This window comes from Schistocerca gregaria, chromosome 10 (genome assembly GCF_023897955.1).
Source record: "Schistocerca gregaria isolate iqSchGreg1 chromosome 10, iqSchGreg1.2, whole genome shotgun sequence".
In the NCBI taxonomy this organism is placed as follows: Eukaryota; Metazoa; Arthropoda; class Insecta; order Orthoptera; family Acrididae; genus Schistocerca; species Schistocerca gregaria.
In genome coordinates this window covers 196477375-196499520 of record NC_064929.1, presented here as the reverse complement: position 1 = coordinate 196499520, position 22146 = coordinate 196477375, and the positions used below count along the sequence as shown (strand labels likewise).

General features: G+C 37.3%; 1 protein-coding gene across 4 annotated transcripts in view; it reads right to left on the bottom strand.

The window, feature by feature from the left end:
• Positions 1–22146, bottom strand: part of LOC126293397 (methionyl-tRNA formyltransferase, mitochondrial-like) — a 56883-nt gene that overhangs the window by 13652 nt on the left and 21085 nt on the right. For all 4 annotated transcript variants that reach the window (XR_007552288.1, XM_049986607.1, XM_049986605.1 and 1 more), the window contains exons 3-4: positions 21035–21157; positions 13288–13466 (exon numbers count right to left, since the gene is read on the bottom strand). Coding sequence is in view for 3 of the 4 variants with exons in the window: in XM_049986607.1 (XP_049842564.1) it covers positions 13288–13466; positions 21035–21157 (302 nt within the window). In the remaining variant the exon portion in view is untranslated. The remainder of the gene's footprint in view (positions 1–13287; positions 13467–21034; positions 21158–22146) is intronic.

Sequence of the window (22146 nt, the reverse complement as noted above, 5' to 3'; positions counted from 1 at the left end):
ATTAAAGAGACCTTTGGAGTAAAGAGAACCACTTGTATGAATATCAAGAGCTCAGACGGAAACCCAGTTCTAAGCAAAGAAGGGAAAGCAGAAAGTTGGAAGGAGTGTACAGAGGGTCTATATAAGGACAATGTACTTGAGGATAATATTATGGAAATGGAAGAGGATGTAGATGAAGATGAAATGGGAGATACGATACTGCGTGAAGAGTTTGACAGAGCACTGAAAGACCTGAGTCGAACTAAGGCCCCGGAAGTAGACAACATTCCATTAGAACTACTGACGGCCTTAGATTAGATTAGATGAGATTAATATTTGTTCCATAGATCATGAATACGACACTTCGTAATGATGTGGAACGTGTCAGATTAATAAAAGATGTCTGTACAAGATATTACATTACACAAAATATTGCATGACAGTAATGCTTAAGTTAGTTTTTTTTCCCTCCCTTAATTTATATCTAAAAATTCAGCCAATGAGTAGAAGGAGTTGTCATCTAGAAATTCTTTTAATTTATTTTTAAATGTTGGTTGACTATCTGTCAGGCTTTTGATGCTGTTTGGTAGGTGACCAAAGACTTTTGTGGCAGAAAAATTTACCCCCTTCTGTGCCAAAGTCAGATTTAACCCTGCATAGTGAAGATCATCCTTTCTCCTGGTGTTATAGCTATGCACACTGCTATTACTCTTGAACTGGGCTGGATTATTAATAACAAATTTCATAAGTGAATATATATACTGGGAGGTTACTGTGAGGATCCCTAGATCCTTAAATAGATGTTTGCAGGATGACCGTGGGTGGACTCCAGCAATTATTCTGATTACAAGTTTTTGAACAATGAATACTTTTCTACTCAACGATGAATTACCCCAGAATATAATACCATACGAAAGCAGTGAATTAAAGTAGGCATAGTAAGCTTATTTACTGAGATTCTTATCACCAAAATTTGCAATAACCCTAATAGCATACGTAGCCGAACTCATACATTTCAGCAGACCATCAATGTGTTGCTTCCAGGTAAGCTCTCATCAATGGACACACCTAAAAATTTTGAAAATTCTACCTTAGCTACAGACTTCTGTTCAAAGCCTATATTTATTACTGGAGTTGTGCCATTTACTGTGTGGAACTGTATATACTGTGTTTTATGAAAATTTAAAGAAAGTCCGTTTGCTGAGAACCACTTAATAACGTTGTGTAAAACATCATTTACAATTACATCACTTAGTTCTTGGTTTTTGGATGTTATTACTATACTTGTATCATCATCAAAAAGAACTAATTTTGCATCTTCATCAATATGGAATGGTAAGTAATTAATGCATATCAAGAACAGTAAAGGACCTAAGACCGAACCCTGTGGGACTCCGTACGTGATAGCCCCCCAGTTTGAGGAATCAGCTGTTGTATTAACATTACATGAACCACTTATTTCAACTTTCTGCATTCTTCCAGTTAAGTATGAATTAAACCATTTGTGCACTGCCCCCCTCAAACCATAATGATTTAGCTTATCTAATAGAATTCCATGATTTACACCTTGTGAGAGCCAGTCATGACAAAACTCTACCATCTGGTGAGCAAGATGTATGAGACAGGCGAAATACCCTCAGATTTCAAGAAAAATATAATAATTCCAATCCCAAAGAAAGCAGGTGCTGACAGATGTGAAAATTGTCAAACTATCAGTTTAATAAGTCACAGGTACAAAACATTAACGCGAATTCTTTACAGACGATTGGAAAAACTGGTAGAAGCCGACCTCGGGGAAGATCAGTTTGGATTCCATAGAAATGTTGGAACACTTGAGGCAATACTGACCTTACGACCTATCTTAGAAGAAAGATTAAGGAAAGGCAAACCGATGTTTCTAGTATTTGCAGACTTAGAGAAAGCTTTTGACAATGTTGACGGGAATACTCTCTTTCAAATTCTGAAGGTGGCAGGAGTAAAATACAGGGAGCGAAAGACTATTTACAATTTGTACAGAAACCAGATGGCAGTAATAAGAGTCGAGGCGTATGAAAGGGAAGAAGTGGTTGGGAAGGGAGTGAGACAGGGTTGTAGCCTCTCCCCGATGTTATTCAATCTGTATATTGAGCAAGCAGTAAAGGAAACAAAAGAAAAATTCGGAGTAGGTATTAAATTCCATGGAGAAGAAATAAAAACTTTGAGGTTCGCCGATGACACTGTAATTCTGTCAGAGACAGCAAAGGACTTGGAAGAGCAGTTGAATGGAATGGATAGCATCTTGAAAGGAGGGTATAAGGTGAACATCAACAAAAGCAAAACGAGGATAATGGAATGTAGTCAAATTAGGTCGGGTGATGCTGAGGGAATTAGATTAGGAAATGAGACACTTAAAGTAGTAAAGGAGTTTTGCTATTTGGGGAGCAAAATAACTGATGATGGTCGAAGTACAGAGGATATAAAATGTAGATTGGCAATGGCAAGAAAAGCATTTTTGAAGAAGAGAAATTTGTTAACATCGAGTATAGATTTAAGTGTCAGGAAGCCGTTTCTGAAAGTATTTGTATGGAGTGTAGCCATCTATGGAAGTGAAACATGGACGATAACTAGTTTGGACAAGAAGAGAACAGAAGCTTTCGAAATGTGGTGCTACAGAAGAATGCTGAAGATTAGATGGGTAGATCACATAACTAATGAGGAGGTATTGAATAGAACTGGTGTGAAGAGTAGTTTGTGGCACAACATGACTAGAAGAAGGGACCAGTTGGTAGGACATGTTCTGAGGCATCAAGGGATCACCAATTTGGTATTGGAGGGAAGCGTGGAGGGTAAAAATCGTAGAGGGAGACCAAGAGATGAATACACTAAGCAGATTCAGAAGGATGTAGGTTGCAGTAAGTACTGGGAGATGAAGAAGCTTGCACAGGATCGAGTAGCATGGAGAGCTGCATCAAACCAGTCTCAGGACTGAAGACCACAACAACAACAACAACAAATTGTGCGAAAGTGCGAACCCGCCAGCCAGAACTCTGCTTTCACAGTGAACACATTGGCACTATGTGATGTGGATATGTATTGCAACTGAGGTGATTGCCTTGCAAAACGCAAACAGAAATTATGTAGAATGGGCTATACAAGTCCGATAAGCTATCCATAAATATTTTAACTGGCTATGCACTTTTTCATGATGCTGTAGATTTCTACATCAGAAAAACTATTAATTACAAGTTAAACAACAGCATAACTCATTCCATATATCTGCTGTCTCCTGTGAATTTTTCTACTGGAACTACTGTTGCAAATGAAATAATACAATTAAGCTGATTGGGAGCTAACACAACCCTATGTCTGTGCTGTGACAACTGTTGCAAGAGAATTAAACATGTATGATCGCTGGACAACTGAAGCGATCTGATCTATTAGTTCTGAGAACTGCTACGATTAAAATAAACACTTCTGTTCACTGTCAGGATATCACTATCTCCAGTTTCTTCAGCATTCATTGACAGTCAGGCATCAGAAACTACACTTCATGAAGGTACCACATGGTGTTTTTATGAGGCTGATATGTCAGTTTGTAGCATTTTTGTTTTGCATGTTGGTATTCTGGTTGCTATTGGTTTATTTGTAGTTCACTGTTGTTATTTGAGCTTACATATTGCCATTTCGTCATTTATAAATAAGAGTGGAGCTGTAGACACTGGTAAATAGAGTGCCACTGGTAAATGGAGCGCCAAGTGGAGAAATTGGAACATTACCAACATATTCTTCTGTTGTGGAGTTCAAAAGCGGGGTGGCAGCTGTGGAGACAGACAGAAACATTTGTGCTACGTATGGGGATGCGACTTGTTAGAAATAGGTTCATTTCAGCAGTTGCCAAAGAGCGCCGCCAGACAACAGGCGTCACCACCCTTGCACAGCTACGGTGACATAGGGAGCCGGTATGTTTATACATATAAAACATTAAAAGATCTTACATCATGTCATAAAAGAAACAAGACATCAGAGGAGACTCACAGAGCATTGGAATTTCGTGAACCGTACAAAAATGCATAATTCGGCTTATAGTGCACCTTCGCATGTCCAGATTGGCAATGAAGTAGGCCTCAACCTGATACTAAGCTTTTCAGTGTGGTTTGTGGAATGTAAATTTTCTTGGAGTACCAGTACTGTATTATCTCATGCCTGGTTCTTCATTATGGCTTAATGGCATACATGCTAGAAGATAAAAACATGCACTTGAAATGCAGTTAACAGTTAAAACTAGCCAAAACTGTGGAATTAAACACTTTGTTTCAAATAAATTGACTGCTTCAGGGGAAAGATTAACAAAAGCCAAATATCTTTGGCAAACCGACAAAAATAACTTCATTATTCTTCAAGCCAATTAATGTTTGACTATCAGAAAGGTGGAAATAAAATAAGATCTGAAACTAATAACACTTTAACTCTCCGTAATTATGTGAATGTATTTTAATTCACTTGACAGCTCTTGGCCACAGAAATCCATTTTGTTTTCATTTGACATGAAAACAGTAAATGAGGAGGAAACATCAAAATCACTAAACATAAACCAGGGTCACATGGAGACTACCCTCCTCTCCTAACAACAACTCAGACTGCTCTGCACATCTGCCCTGAATCCTCAATATTATGGAACCTCCCCATCCCCACGCGTTTGAGATTGGACACCAAAATTAGTGCACATGCGACCAATTTGATACCAGGCCTGTTGTTTTAATTAAAAAAAAAAACTGCCCTCAACTCACAGTTAATACCAGATGGGATTATTTGTAACCAGGAGAACAAGAACTCTTCAGAAAATTTGCTCTCTTTATTGCCTATTAGCTAATAGCTTGCTGCTTTGTGTGACATAAAATTAAATATAGGATACATAAAACAATAAATCCAAGAGACAAATAAGACAATACACATTTCTTCAATCCTTAGGTCCCAGCATTTTTTCTTCTCTAATCTTGCTACAGCTTTACATAGCGTGCTTTCCTTTCTGCAAAAGACTCTTACCTCAAAAGTTCATCAAATGTTTTGCCGCATGAAAAATTGAAATGTTGTTGTATAATGCTGAAACAGCAGTTAATACAAGTAGTACCCAAGACTGGAATGATTTTGCAATCTGATTACATCTATTTTGTCACTGTCTGCCAGACAAAACGAAATACGCCTGTCTAATATTGCAGCAATTGTAACACACACAAAATAAACGAGACTGTTTTGGCACAAATGGTCATTTTCATAGCATGACAGAATATAATTCACGAAGTACCAATGTCAAATGCCTATTAGACCCACTAAAAGCAAAAAACATTATGTTAGGAAATAGTTTCACATTTAATTCATACGCTCCAGCTTCTCAAGCATGAAATTGAAAAGTGGTAGTACGAAATTTTTGTATAAATTTGGAATCGTCATATTCCTCCATTATTTCTTCTCCTTCCTTGTTCTAACAAACAATCTTGTCATCACTAATTATGTAACTATTCCTGCCAGTGTCAAGACTCATTCTATGGTTAACTTCACTAACCCTGCCACAATCACTGGTTCAGTTATCCCATGTTTACTCTCTGGTTACGTGTTATTGCATGTTCGTAAAACATGTTTTCTGCACTACTGCCAGAACTGAAGTTAAGTGGCTGCTAACTAGTGACTGTACAACAAGCCCTTACTAGTGTAACAATCTGGCCAAAACTTTTTTGTTACACTTTCATTTTCTTGGACACACCGGGAAGATAATATGTAATCTTTCTTATATGTTATTCCTGTTTGTTGTTTATTTCCACTCTGGTAGTCTGACTCTATGGATTTCACTAGTAATTATAACAAAGCTGATTATTCACAAGCCCATTCAACTACATAACAAACAGCAATTGGCATTCACACATTTAGCTTTATTCTGCTCAGCTTGTATAGCCCCATCCCCTTTTTTTCTGCAAGAAAGGATATTTCTAGATGCGACCAGGATTTCTCTGACAAAGACATCATGTACACTATGCATGCATTCAAAAATCAACTTATGATTCATTCAGAAATCAACTTAGAATGTGTTCAAAAATGTTAAAAAATCAACAGGGATGAATTTCAAAATCATACTAATAATCTAAGACCAACGTGTGCTGGATGCTAGGCACTTTGTGAAACATGGTTTTTTCCTCAAGAATATAAATTTGGTACCCTCCTCCCTCTCCCCCCATGAAATTGCTGCCCAGGGCAGAAACATGCTTTTTTGACACAGTCATATTCCCTGGGCTTGGTGCTCCCTAGCCCTCACCCCCCTGAGTCTTTTTCCTTTTGCGCTACCTCATATCAAATGTGTACACTGGTTAACCATCAACCATCACAGTTTTGAAAAATGCCATCAGAGACGAAATTGCAGCAGCAACGGATGATATGGTGAAACAAGTGACGAACTTCAAGGACCACCGTGATGAATGCATTGTCAGTAAAAGTTGTCATTTCCATGACATTATCACTCAGTTTTGTTTCCTTCTGTCAATAAAATGTAGCAAGTAGCTCTATGTCTTGTGCTTGTTTTCAATCCTATACAATCAAAACTCCAAATTTGAGAAGTTTAAAAAATTTTCCCGTTTCCTGTCCACTACCCAGTACAAAAACTATGAAACAAAGAATTTTTGTTACAAATCATGTTAGTGTCTCAGAATACCAGTAAACCACATATTCTTTAAAGAACTAAACTCCCATGCACAAAACAGCTTGAAACACCTGATTACTTTATGAATGAGCTAATGTTACATACGTAAGTGAGAAAAAGTGTGGGAAAGGTTTGGAAAAACACTTAAAATTTTTTGAAAGTCACTAAATGCTCTCATTACAAAGGGCTGGATGAACATAGTGTGGGTAGTTAGTGCTGCATTTTAAGAAAAAGTTAGTTTTTCAGGCATCTAAATGTTTATGACATGATATCTCCTGAACTATGCATCATACAATGATATAATATTGCAGGTACATACATGTTGCAAATGGAGTTCACAGTACAGAAGTAATAACTTAAAATGTCATGCCTAATGCTGCAATTTTACTGCATGAATAATGAAAATGTAGTAAGGGATAAGTTTTTTCTTTGTGGGGATCCCAGCAGGAGAAAGTATCAAACCACCTGTAAAGTTTATAACTCTCATTCTCAGATACTGACTGAATAAAATGTGTTATTTCCACGTCATCATTTACAATACCTCAAGACAAACACACAGTTTCTGACTGTAATACTTGTCTTCTTGTGTTAAACTTTTCACATAAGACTATACCTCTCAATGAGTAGATTACGACAGAATTTTAAATTTTCAAATTTGATCAACAACTATGTGAAATATTGAAAATCAAATTTTTGTTGCCCGTGGATGCCATTAGATAGGGAACTTGCATCTGGGGCGGTGCTCTGGGCTCCCAGATATTTGCTATGTAATATAGATTACCCTCTAAAATTTATACACTTTAGCATGTGTTGGGTTGGGTTGGGGTGTGTGGGGGAGGAGACCAAACAGCAAGGTCATCAGTCTCATTGGATTGGGGAAGGAAATCAGCTGTGCCCTTTCAAAGGAACCATACCAGAATTTGCCTGGACAAATTTAGGGAAATCATGGAAAACCTAAATCAGGATGGCTGGACGCAGGATTGAACCATCATCCTCCCAAATGTGAGTCCAGTGTGCTAACCACTGCGCCACCTCGCTTGGTTTTGCATTTGTCAAACCACTTCTGCAAACAGTTTTTCCCCACACTGATGGTGGTAACTCAAAAATATAGTTATTGAGGCATTCAACAGATGGGTGAGGAAAAGTTGTTATCCAAAGTTCTGTTGTACATAAAGGAACATGAAGAAACTATTCTGCAAGAAATCAAGCGAATGTGGGCGGTCACAAATTCAATGTTTCTCTCAGTCAAATAATCAAATGTACGATATTCAATGTGCCAGTTGCCATTGTCATGAAGTAAAATTGTGTGATGGTTTTGGCTGTTTTTCTTTATTTCATCAGTCATTTGTGACAAAGAAATAATTCTGTACTATTCAGTGTATGTTTTTTTGTTTTTTTGTTGTTTTTTATTTTTTATTTTATTTTATTTTATTTTTTTTATTTATTTTTTTTTTTAGTTGGAGTGTCCTGCCTTTTAGTTCACCTGGGCCACAAGGGCAGGAGATAAGTATTTTTGCACAGAACATAATATACTGAAACTAATAATAACTGCTGAGCAGAGGGGCAGGGGGAAGGTGGGGTTGAGGTGTGGGGGGTGGGGGTGGGGAGTGTAGAAAGAAAGACTAAAAGAAAGCCAAGAAGGCCACAGATACATAGTTAACACATTTAAGTAATTCAGAATTTACTGATTTATGATTCTTTATTGTAAAAAAAAGCAATATGGAATTTATCTGGCATTTAAATATGAGATTTCATTGATGAAGATCTTTCCCTGCTGTGTGCGGTGTCTGAGTGGAATGAGCATGATGACTACTATGGGGTGAGAAAGGGCAAGGGAAGCAGCATCTGCCATCATGTGCAGTACTAACACACTTTGATTTGCATTGATCATACGCTATGGTAGAAACTGTAAACAAAAGAAAAAAAGATATTATGAACAGCAATTATACATACATTCATATTAAAATGTGGTTTTTATTTGTAGCAATGGGTACCATATCAAATTAAACCTTTTATAACACAATTACAGCACTGTTAGATAACCAACATTCACAGTAATTGCAATCCACATGAAGATTTCTAACTAGTACCAATGCTTAGTGATCATAATACACTGAAAAAGATTCTTTATCATAACTGTACAGAAATAACCCAGATTTCCTTCTATTTTCATCATTTAATTTCACTTTATATATTTAAATCCCTAGTTTCGCAGTTGCAACTCAAGCAGCCGTAATATAATAGACCAGTGCATGTGACAGTTTGTCCAGTTACAAAACCAAGACCTTAGTGGTTCAATAATAGCATAAGCTGCAATGTTAAGAATGGGATGGACCAATGAGAGAATAGCATCCTCTGGTGGGAGTTTCAGATTGGAAATATTCAAGTTATCATACCTTTACATAAACTGAATTTTATGGACTTCCTTCTTCTTTTTTTTGTTACCAATCGTGTCATAGCTGCCCACTTCTTGGGCCACATCATGGAAGACAAACAGTTGACTGCTACTTTGTATCCAGCTCAAACGAATATACCAAAGTTTTGTTTTCTGTCACAAAACTGTATACAGATTTTACATTTTTTTTTTTCTTTGACACAGGCTTAATTATGAGCTATGGTCAAATAATGTGGCCTCAATCAGGATCAGATCTTCTTCAAACTTAAATGATCACACAAAAATCACATGTCCAGCAGGGTTTGTTATGCCACAGAATATCTCTAACATCACATGGTAAGTCGCATGCTGATATTTTATGAGGTATTAAAACAAAATTTGAGGCTGGATTTAGGATTTCTTGACAGGAATTTGCAGCATGTTATTTCGGATACAGAATCATCAACAAATGTAAAAAAACTTTGTGTGTGCTTCAGAGAAGTGTTTTGGGACCCTCGTTGATATGGTAGACAGTATTAATTATTAATCAGGCATTTTGCTGATGAAGTAGTTACCAATAATGAAGAACTATCTGGAAAAAAAGGTGCACAAATGTCCATGAAGATCTAACGAGATTTCAAAGTGGTGTGACAACCTAGTTTAAATGTTTAGAAATGTAAAATTGTGCACTTCAAAAAACACAGAAAAGTAGTGTCCTATCTTTAGAATATCGATGAGCCACAATTGGAATCAGTCAACTCACAAATACCTGATTATAAAAGCTTTTGGCACTATGAAGTAGGATGATCACATGGGCTGAGTCATATTGTAATGTAGAAGGCAGATTCGGTTTTTTGTTTGGTTACTGGAAAAATTCAGTCAATCTATAAAGCAGACTGGTTACAAAACACTTGTGCATCCAATCCTGGAATATTGCTCAAGTGCACGAGATACAAACCTAATAGAAGTTAAAGCAGATATTGAATGTGTACAAAGAACTTTGAACTACAGTGTTTTCTTCGAACTGATTATACAAGGGCAATTTCCACGTAAATCAAATTTATTCCGTAACACTTCTGGGTCTCAGTGCAGCATATGCGTTCAAAACTTCTTCTAACTCATTTCAGCCTCCTAATAGACTGGAAAACAACACACAGAATAATTAAGGATATAGACAAAGTAAAAAATTGCCAACTAGGTCCAAGGCTTGTATTCACTCACTCACTGGCCAGCCTAGTGTGGCAACAAAAGGAAAACTGAAGTTTTAAATTTCATGTTTAAAATATCATTCACACAGGAGGATCATACAGACATGCCATTGATTGACTGACACATGAACTACCATATGGAAGACACAGAAATAGGCATCCATGGGGTTGAAAAGCAGCCGAAACAGTCAAAATGAATAAACCACCAGGCCCATATGGAACCTGAATTTGATTTTACAGAGAGTACTCTTCTGCACTGGCCTTGAACTTAGCTTGAATTTATAATGGTTCTCCCACACAGAAGAAAGCCCCAAGCAACCGGAAAAGATCACATGTGACTCCCGTAGATAAGAAGGATATAATAAAGGACCCACAAAATTACAGACCAATATCCTTAACATAGGTCTGCTTCAGAGTTCTTGAGCATGTTGCAAGTTTGAATATAATATATTTCCCAAATAGAGAAAAGCTTCTGTCCACAAATCAGCACTGACTTAAAAATACATCACCTATGTGAAACTCAGCTTGGCCCTTTCTTATGTGATATTCTTTTAAGCTATGATTAAGGGCAACAGGCAGATTCCATATTCCTAGATTTCTCGAAATTATTTGATGCAGTACCACACTCCAGATTGTTAATGAAGGTGTGAGCATACAGAATAGGTTATATGCAAGTGTTTCAGTAACTTTTTTTAATACTTTCAGGACTTGAATAGAGGTCGGACTACAATTTTCTCGATGAATGAGTCACCTATGACATGAAAACTGGACTCATTTTGTATGTGAAAAGTGTATAGACGTCTCCCAACCTGCCCTTTGACAGATGCTGCCTTCTGTTGTAAATTTCTATTTTAGAATAATTTCATAAAATAAAAGTTCTGCCTGCTGTTATAAATTTTTACAATTATTTCAGGAGGGGGAGGGGGGGGGGAGCAGTGAATATAGAAGCTGTTGCTGTCAATGGTTGAGCCAATACAATTGCCCTGACATAATTTTGGGTGTACTCATTAGGTTTTTTAGTTTTTAGTAATTCTGTTACGAATATGTCTCATTTGTTGAGTGAACAAAAAATTCTGGAAGCTCAAGAGAAGAAATTGCTCAAAAACTCATCTTGCAAATTTTTCTTGGAAGGATAATTTATACTATCTTAAAATACATAAACTATCAAAGAACTAAAGTAAATACAAAAAATAAATCTTGAAGATTGGTCCTTTTTGAGTATGTATTACTCTCCAAGATACATCAATTACATATGTGCCAATAATTCTTTAGAAATGGCAAAAATGGCTGCTTCCCTAGGCCTAATATTACTCTAAGAAGCTGGTCTCCAAAGTGTTATGAAACAGAGCCCAAGATGCTCACATGGAAAGCAAATGCCTGACGGAGACAAAGGGTCAAAGTGTGGTAGGACCACTGTCACTTTCTATATACATAAATAATATGGAGGATGTGGGTAGCAGCAATCTGTGGCTGTTCGATGATGGTGCTGCGGTGTATAGAAAGTTGCCCCCACTGAGTGACTGTAGGAGGAACACAAGATAACCTTCACAAAATTTTTAGTTGGTGTGATGAATAGCAGCTACCTCTAAACGTAGAAAAATGTAAGCTAATGCAGATGAGTAGAAAAAAAAATTATATACTGTTTGAATACACCATTAGTGGTGTGCTGCTTGATACAGTCATGTAAATTAAATATCTAGGACTAACATTGCATTTGCAGAGCAAAATGAAATAGAACAAGCACATAGTGCCAATTGTAAGGAAGGGGAATGTTCAACTTTGGTTTATTGAGTGAATTCTAAGAACGTCTAGAAAAACACTTAAGGCGACTGTGTACAGGAAACTTGTGTGATCCAATTGAATACTCCTCAAGTGTATGGGATCCCCACCAGTTCACTGTAAAGGAATACACTGAAGCAATCCAGAAACATGTTGCTAGATTTGTTAGCAGCAGGTTCAGTCAACATGTATTATGTATATGCTCCATGAATTCAAATGGTAATCCCTTGGGGGGGAAGGGGAGGGGGAGGGAGATGTTTTCATGAAAAACTAGTGAGAAAATTTACAGAACTGGCATTTGATACATACTGCAGAATGATCCTATTGCCACCAACATTCAGTTGCGTTGAAAACAGTTGCAACTGACAGTGGAATAATGTGTGCAACTTCAGAAGTTTTACTATTTATACCACCAATTTCTTTGAGTCTGCAAATTTAGGAGAAAATAATTCTTGACGCACCGAACAACAAATTCTGTGTGTAATTTTTTGCTCTATCATTGTCAACTAAACCTTTAAACTCTTTTTGCATTTGCTGTACCCTGCACTTATGAAATTGCAAAATATATATTTGAAATTCTCATTCCTCTCTTCTGTCATTCCCATTAATTTTTAAAGGCTTGCAATGACAGATCACTAGAGCGCCTCTTTTTGTGCAAACAACCATTGGACATGTGAACGTCTTTCATACTGTGAAAAAACAGCAAAAACTAAACACTACTAACACCACTATTTTGCTGAACTGAAGAGAGCTGTGTTGACGAAAAAATGCTAAATGTAATGTTGTGCTGTACTGAGTCCTCCTGGGAAGGAACAAGCAAAGCTGGAACAGGATGGGCCTTGGTCCACACGCGGACCATACACAACGCACGTGTGAAGTCTGCCACACCTTGAAAGGCCCTAGTTTGGAATCCATGTTAAACTGTATGTCCCCTATAACTGGATATGTTAAGTCAGTTCTGAGATCAGATAAAGGCATATAATCGCCGATAGCATCATTCCAAATAAAGTACTGCAGTGTTCAATTCAAACAGAGTTCACCTTAACCAGTATTATAGTTATTCACATTCACATTCACTGCCTTTGCCGAGTCTCAGACAAACTGTCACCTTCCCACCTAATGTAGACCCCAACAGCAGATCAATGAGTAACCGTTGCCTACATTGTGTGTAAATACGTCACAAACTACAACATCATTACGTCACTGGTTAAAGCCATTGTCCAGTGTCGGCAAGTTCAGCCGATTCATTTTAAAAAGAATACAAGTCTCCTTTTGGCACTCACCATATGTCACCCCATCTTCCAGCTGTGGCCAGGCATCATCCAGGGAGTGAGGCAGATGTCGTACGACTTCCAGGAGAGCTTCAGCGCCAAGCCGTGCGAGGCGGGTCTGGACGTCAGCTGCCGTTTCGTGGGGACCTATGGGGCAAGCCATCTGCTTCAGTACTGGGCCAACATCAAACCTAGGAGCAGGAGGAACTCACAGCTACACTCTGGCCCCCACATGAATGTGCACTTGGCAAAGGTGTATATCTTACATCACAGGTTACGACAGTCACTGTCCAGAGCACAATAACACAAAAAATAACTCAAGAGGCTTTTTAGAGAGAGAGAGAGAGAGAGAGAGAGAGAGAGAGAGAGAGAGAGAGAGAGAGAGAGAGAGAGAGAGAGGAGGGGAGGAGGAGTCTGGAATGTCACTACAAAAGCTATGTAGATTAAGCGGATATACTCAGTTTGTGTGAAAAATATAAGGTTACAATTTTTTTTTTAAATGTTTATCATTCCTTTCAGTATGGCCCTACTACAACATGTCCAATAGGGACAAATAATTGAAATGAGTCTGTTTATTTAGTAATAAATGTGAGGATACTCAATTGTTTTTTAATTTCTAGTACAGTCATAACTGTGCCCTTTCCCTCTATATGCAGGACTTCAACATCTTTTACATATTTGTGCTTCTGTAATGTTTAACAAAGAAAGGCCCATGCCTATTTAATGACCAAAACACACAAAATAGCTGTAACATTACACATACATTACACATTCAGAAATTATTCTCTGGAGCAGGTGTTGTCAAGCAGATAGGGAGTTCATTTTGTCTTTGAAGCTAGTTTTATTATTTATTAAATTCCTTACATCATTGGATAATCAAAGATTTTTGTGCGCGATGAAATGAAATAAATTCCAACACCAGCCACAATTGGGCACTGAAATGAATTGAGGTGCTGAAAACAGTAAGGGCCTAAAGCACGCCACCATCGATTTTGAGATTTTCGTATGTATGCATTGTCCCGACATCTGTTGATTTTATGGTGATTAATAAGTAGTCCCAAATTTTATATATGAACATTCATGAAAAACTGTCTCACTGATTTCTCACATATTCATTTCCATATGAGCCAAAAGCACGAAGCATAATTTTGTTGCTCTGCACTGCTCAACTGTTATCTATGGTTGGCAATACAATTTAGTATTTACATCACATATGCAGTAGTAGTACTTCATAATCAGAGGCATAGCAGCAGTTTTATCTGAACCTCAAGCCACAGAATGTTCTTCACAAAAATGATCATAGTGAGGATCATGAAGTATTTGAACAAGTCATAATTGCATGTGTAATGTATGTAGTATCAGTTCTTTATGTTCTGAGTCTAGTTTAACATTAATTAATTAATTTACAAATATTAAAAAACACTATTGTCACTAGCCCACATACGGAAATTTTGTGAATTTACATTAATAATAGATACAATCATAAAAAATAATTAATAATATATAACATAAACAGGATACATTATATTTTCAGAAGAAATAAAGGAAGTTAAAACTTGTTTTTTAACCAAGCCAGACCTATGAGACTGGTGGTTTGCCTACAAATTTGATTTTTGCAAATACCTATTTTTCTCAAAACTCTGTTTCCGTGATTTTATGGTTCGCAATGCTTCAATGGAATGGCAACAAGTGAAAATTTGTTCTGAACTGAGGCTCGAACAAAGACTTCCGACTTCACACAAGTAGTCACCTTAACTACTTCAGCTATCTGAGCATTGTTTTCATCCATCCCAAATTTCCACCTTGTCACACACTGTTTACACAGCACATAGCAGTGCATCACTGTTTGCTGCATCACACTAAAATTCCTGTGTAAGAGTGCATCCACACTGAAATTATCTTAATGGCTGTCAAGCAGTACATATTTATACATATGTGGTGCCTGGTCTACACCACATATATATATATATATACAGATTTTTATGGCTGAATACATCACTCCTTTCCATGTCACATTAAGGCTGAGTGATGGATGGTGTTAGTCATTTCTCCTTCTATTATTATATTTATCAATACCACTGTTGTTTTCAAACTGTGCTTAACAGTTAACAACAAACTCCATAAGGCACTAAATACACTGAGATCCTGTTATCACTTGGCACAACTGTTTAACAAGCTGTCTACAAGAGGTTCCATGGCAGACACACACAATATCCTTAGTATGTCCTCAGTAACGAGTTACCCCAGGTATGGTGCCACAAGACATTGTTGTTGTTGTCTTCAGTCCTGAGACTGGTTTTGATGCAGCTCTCCATGCTACTCTATCCTGTGCAAGCTTCTTCATCTCCCAGTACTTACTGCAACCTACATCCTTCTGAATCTGCTTAGTGTATTCATCTCTTGGTCTCCCTCTACGATTTTTACCCTCCACGCTGCCCTCCAATACCAAATTGGTGATCCCTTGATGCCTCAGAACATGTCCTACCAACTGGTCCCTTCTTCTAGTCATGTTGTGCCACAAACTACTCTTCACACCAGTTCTATTCAATACCTCCTCATTAGTTATGTGATCTACCCATCTAATCTTCAGCATTCTTCTGTAGCACCACATTTCGAAAGCTTCTGTTCTCTTCTTGTCCAAACTAGTTATCGTCCATGTTTCACTTCCATACATGGCTACACTCCATACAAATACTTTCAGAAACGACTTCCTGATACATAAATCTATATTCAATGTTAACAAATTTCTCTTCTTCAGAAACGCTTCCCTGGCCATTGCCAGTCTACATTTTATATCCTCTCTACTTCGATCATCATCAGTTATTTTACTTCCTAAATAGCAAAACTCCTTTACTACTTTAAGTGTCTCATTTCCTAATCTAATTAACTCAGCATCACCCGATTTAATTTGACATTCCATTATCCTCATTTTGCTTTTGTTGATGTTCATCTGATATCCTCCTTTCAAGACACTGTCCATTCCGTTCAACTGCTCTTCCAAGTCCTTTGCGGTCTCTGACAGAATTACAATGTCATCGGCGAATCTCAAAGTTTTTACTTCTTCTCCATGAATTTTAATACCTACCCCAAATTTTTCTTTTGTTTACTTTACTGCTTGCTCAATATACAGATTGAATAAAATCGGGGAGAGGCTACAACCCTGTCTCACTCCTTTCCCAACCACTGCTTCTCTTTCATGCCCCTCGACTCTTATGACTGCCATCTGGTTTCTGTACAAATTGTAAATAGGTTTTCGCTCCCTGTATTTTACCCCTGCCACCTTCAGAATTTGAAAGAGAGTATTCCAGTCAACATTGTCAAAAGCTTTCTCTAAGACTACAAATGCTAGAAACGTAGGTTTGCCTTTTCTTAATCTTTCTTCTAAGATAAGTCGTAAGGTCAGTATTGCCTCACGTGTTCCAACATTTCTACGGAATCCAAACTGATCTTCCCCGAGGTCTGCATCTACCAGTTTTTCCATTCGTCTGTAAAGAATTCGCGTTAGTATTTTGCAGCCGTGGCTTATTAAACTGATAGTTCGGTAATTTTCACATCTGTCAGCACCTGCTATCTTTGGGATTGGAATTATTATATTCTTCTTGAAGTCTGAGGGTATTTCGCCTGTCTCATACATCTTGCTTACCAGCTGGTAGAGTTTTGTCATGACTGACTCTCCCAAGGCCATCAGTAGTTCTAATGGAATGTTGTCTACACCGGGTGCCTTGTTTCGACTCAGGTCTTTCAGTGCTCTGTCAAACTCTTCACGCAGTATCGTATCTCCCATTTCGTCTTCATATTCATCCTCTTCCATTTCGATAATATTGTCCTCAAGTACATTGGCCTTGTATAAACCTTCTATATACTCCTTCCATATACTCCATGTCCACAAGACATTAGTGGATGAAAATAGGTAAAGTATGCCAACTTTTTCAGATGTTCATCTTCAAAATCTGATATTACCTGTAACACAAAATTTTTATGAAAAGGCAAAAATACCACTCTGGCTGTACAAAGTTGGTGTTTTTTTTTTTTTACCATGACCGGTTTCACACCAGTTTACGCACATTTTCAGGTGAGCCAAACAGAGATTAGGAAGGAAGTATTTTGCAGTTTTTTCTTTTTACACTGACTTAGAAAAATATTGTTATAATCAAGTAGAATGATCCCATTCATTCTATCCACTGGTGAGTTGTACAGAGCATTTCACAACGTTGTCGCCTGACTACAGGCACTGTGGGTGAATGACGGCCGACACACTGAGCATTTGTTATAAGTAACATCTTCAAAACTCCATTGCTATGCTAAATATTGCTTTTGTATCATATAAAGAGCCATCTGTTGGTGTACATCTACATCTACATGGATACTCTGCAAATTACATTTAAGTGCCTGGCAGAGGGTTCATAGAAACACCTTCACAATTCTCTATTATTCCAATTTCGTATAGCGCGGGGAAAGAATGAAAACCTGTATCTTTCCGTACGAGCTCCGATTTTCTTTGGGAAAATTTTCTTCTGATATAACAAAGAGTCTCTACACCAGTTTACGCACATTTTCAGGTGAGCCAAACAGAGATTAGGAAGGAAGTATTTTGCAGTTTTTTCTTTTTACACTGACTTAGAAAAATATTGTTATAATCAAGTAGAATGATCCCATTCATTCTGTATATAACATTATTTTATGCTGTCCTGGAACCTCTCCCCATCCTTCACAACACTGATAAATAAAAACCGACTAGAAGTGTTTTTAAAATTTATGAAAGGGGGTGGGGGTCGCCAAAACAAAATAAATTGAGTATTTGGTGCAGATAAAATAAAATAAGCCCCGAAAACTGTGTGAAAACGTATATAAGTACCAATAAGAAAAAATACCATATTATCAGCTGGAGGCGATGTGGGCACTGAATTTGATTGAGCCTTATGCAAGCAGCCACAAGGAAAACTGCATTAGCAATGGTATCCAAAAATCCAGCAAGAAGGCGCTAGAGAAAGTGGAGCTAGTGCACCGAACAGTGAAGCATGAAAGAGAGGGAGGAGCTGTATACAAAAATAAATTACAATTTAAATCTGCAAGTGATATAAAACACAGATGATGCATGGAAAGAAAAGCAATACAGTAAATCTCTTATGATGCACACTACTTAACACTTATACTGGATATTTTCCATGCCGTCTGAAAACCAATGGAGAATTTAGAAGAAGTAAAAGGTTTTACAAATTGTGTGGAATAATATCCATTATAAATATTAAGCAGTCTGAAATCATAAGGGATATTCTGTATTAAGTTTTCTTTCCATGCATTGTCCATGTTTTATATCACTTGCTGATTGAAACTGTAATTTCCTTTTATGCCTGCCACCTGCCACTTTCGTGCTTAACGTTCGGAGCATTAGCACTACACTCTCTACTGCCATCTTGCTGGGTTTTCGGGTACTGCAGCCAATGCAGTTTTCCTTGTGACTGCTTGCATAGGGCTCTAGCACATTCAATGTCCACACCCACATTGCCTTCAGCTGACAACACAGTATTTTTTGATTGGTGTTTTTATACATTTTCGCATGTTTTGCAGGGCTTATTTTATTCTCTCAGCACCAAATACTAATTTTATTTTGTTTTAGGGAAGCCCTGCTTTTTATCAATTTCATAAATGCTTCTAGCAGTCTGGTTTCAGCTGCCAGAGACTGTGTGTGTGTGTGTGTGTGTGTGTGTGTGAGAGAGAGAGAGAGAGAGAGAGAGAGAGAGAGAGAGAGAGAGAGAGAGAGAGAGAGAGAGAGATTATATTTGACAAAGGCCTTACTGGCTGAAAGCTTATTTCATGACAGTATTTTTGTTGTGCCTATATGTGACTCAGCATCTCCGCTATATGGTGAATAGCAACTATTCTTTTCATAATATCGTTACATTCCATCCCGAATTATTTTCTAATACATTTTAATTTATCAATGGCATGAAGGATAGGGAGGGGCTTCAGGACAGCATAAAACAATTTTGTTTACAAGATTTAAGTAAATTCTATTATACTCCATATAACAATATTACTGAAGCAGTGGAAAAAGAAAAAAAAGTAAAGTACTTCCTTTTGAATCCATCTTTAAATCACCTGAGGATGTGCCTAAATTTGCATGAAACCTGTCATAGTTTTAATCAAACTTTCTACAGACAGAGCAGTGTTTGTTTTGCCTTCTTATAAAAATGTGGACATTTGACTACCATTGCCTGCATTTCAAAACAATATGCATGTAACAAGAAGTTAAAGATCTAAGAGATTTAAGACGTCCAGTTTTGATTCTTATCAATTTAAACACCTGAGAATGTAGAATATTCTGTTTCATTTATTGATTTACTCTCGTGAATTACTGCTAATGGTATTGTCAGGCCCTGTGCCATACGGAACTGCATGTTTTGTGTTTTATTCAAATTCAACAAAAATGTTATTTACATTTCCAAGTGTTGAAATTGCTCAGTTGAGCCCAATAATACTATTTGCAACATCACCAAAAAGAACCATTTCTGCTTCTTGTATATATTATGGAAGGTCATCCACATGTGAGGTGTGGTGAAAAAGTAACAGGAATTTTTGTTTTTCTTAAAGAATCTTTATTTGTTCATCAACATCAAATTTGTCCTGTTCAAAGTAATCCCCATCAGATACAACAGACTTCTGTCAGTGTTTTTTCCAATCTTGGAAGCACTTCTGGAACTCACTTTTCATTATGATGTTCAGTTCCTTCAGTGATTCTGTTTTTATCTTATCAATGGTGGCAAAATGATATCCATTCACATTTTTCTTCAGCCTCAGGAACAGAAAGAAGTTGCAGTTGGCCATGTCTGGCGAACACAGTGGCTGAGGCAACATATTCCAGGTAGTATTCCTTATTGATTGTACAGCCAAAAGACAGAAACTCATGATACATTATTTCAATGTAATCGAAGAAAACAGTGAGAAGGACCTTCACATGTGATCAAACTTATTGAATTTTTTAAAGGTCTCGGCTCTCCTGGTAGTTTCCACAGGGGCGACTGGGGTTCAGTTTCGACATCATATACATACACCCATGTTGCACCGCTTGTTGTAAGCTCTTTTAGAAGACCTCGATTGTTGTCGACTTCATTCAGAAATTTCGGAGAGATGTCTATGCAACATTGCTTTTGATTGTGTTTCAACAATTTCGGAACGAACTTTGCTGCCGCCCATTTCATGCTCAAACATCCAAAAAGATTGCTTGGCATAAGCCAAAGGATATGCCAGCATCATCAGCAACCTCTCCGATGGTGATCTGGCAATTTTACAGAACCATTACCTTTACTTCTTCGAAATTATCATCAGAAATTGATGTGTTAGAGTGTCCAGGATGATCGTTATCTTCCATGTCTTCTTGACTCTCTTTGAAACATTTATACCACTCGTAAACACTACCTTCACTTTACTCCATTTTTCAAGCAAAATTTAATGCAAATTCTTTGATCCATCTTTTTCCAAAGTACTAATTCGCTGAGGACTCAGAAATACGTATAACTTTTTCATCTGTCAGCAATAAACTAAATATTCAAAACAGCTGAATATGCAAACATACATCAGGAACACTTGTACCATGACAAAAAATTGAAGATTTGATGTATAAAGTCCACAACATTAAACAATTCCTGTTATTTTTTTTATTTGTATACAAGCATGGACCCAATTTTGATCACTGTGGCACACCTGTAGTGATCACACATACTTGCATGTCTACACAATATTTCTTTCAGTGCCTACATACCTGTGTGGCATAATCTGCATTATGGAAACTCCTGTTTTTGTGTCCCCATTCAATACGGCATATACAATGGGAGCTGCACCCCTCCAACGAGGCAGGAGACTGGCATGTACGTTCAGAACACCTCTGCAAAGAGAAAAAGTACAGACTGTTACCTACAGCAGCAATGGCTACATTCTGTAAGCATTTGTTACCTCTAAGATGGAAACACTGCTGCTTTTGCTATTTATTACAACAAAGGTGAGAAAGTCAATGATTGTAAGGGGTAATTAAGAAGTTTCCATTTGAGAGTGTTGCTGGAACATATATGTAATATAGTGTGACTCCGGTGCAGGTATATAAGCTCCAATATGAAGGCAAGGGATTAGCGTGACATTCTTGTCTTTCTGACTTGTGTGAGGTACAAGCAGGAACTTGAACTATGGCTACGTTATATTAGTAAATATGTCAAAACAGGATCAACATGCTGACATTGTTTCCTCGACTACCAAAGGACAAAGACTGGTAGACATTGATCGGACGATCGTGGATGGAGTACACTTCCTGATGATTCTTCGAATCTATCTCAGCCTGGCATCTGCCTTACTTACAATAAGGTTTATGTAGTTGTTCCACTTTAAACTGTACCATACACAAACGTCTTGATATTTAATGGATGTGACTGCTTCCAGTGATTGTTCTGCAATCGTGTGATCTATGATAACAGTTCTCTTTCTGTGCAACTGTTCACAGTATCAAAATCTTAAACATCACTGCGAAACAGCAAGTGTGTAATTCAGAATAGATTTAAAAATCAGTCCTCCAGTTGCAACTAAAGGTTTATTATCCTTTGATCATGGTTTCGATATTTATAAAAATGTCTTCTTCAGAAATATTGGCCCTAAAAATGTATACACCAGTTAAAAAGTAATTTTTTTTACAAACTCAACAAAATATTAACAGAAAAATATTTGTGAAATAAACACACTCACTTATTACATCACATGATGCAATAGTTGTCACAAGATAAAATATTTCTATTAATATTTTATTATGTTTCTAAAAAAAAATAGTAATTGTAGCTGGTGTATACATTTTTAGGGCCAATACTCCCGAAGAAGATCTCTACATCTACA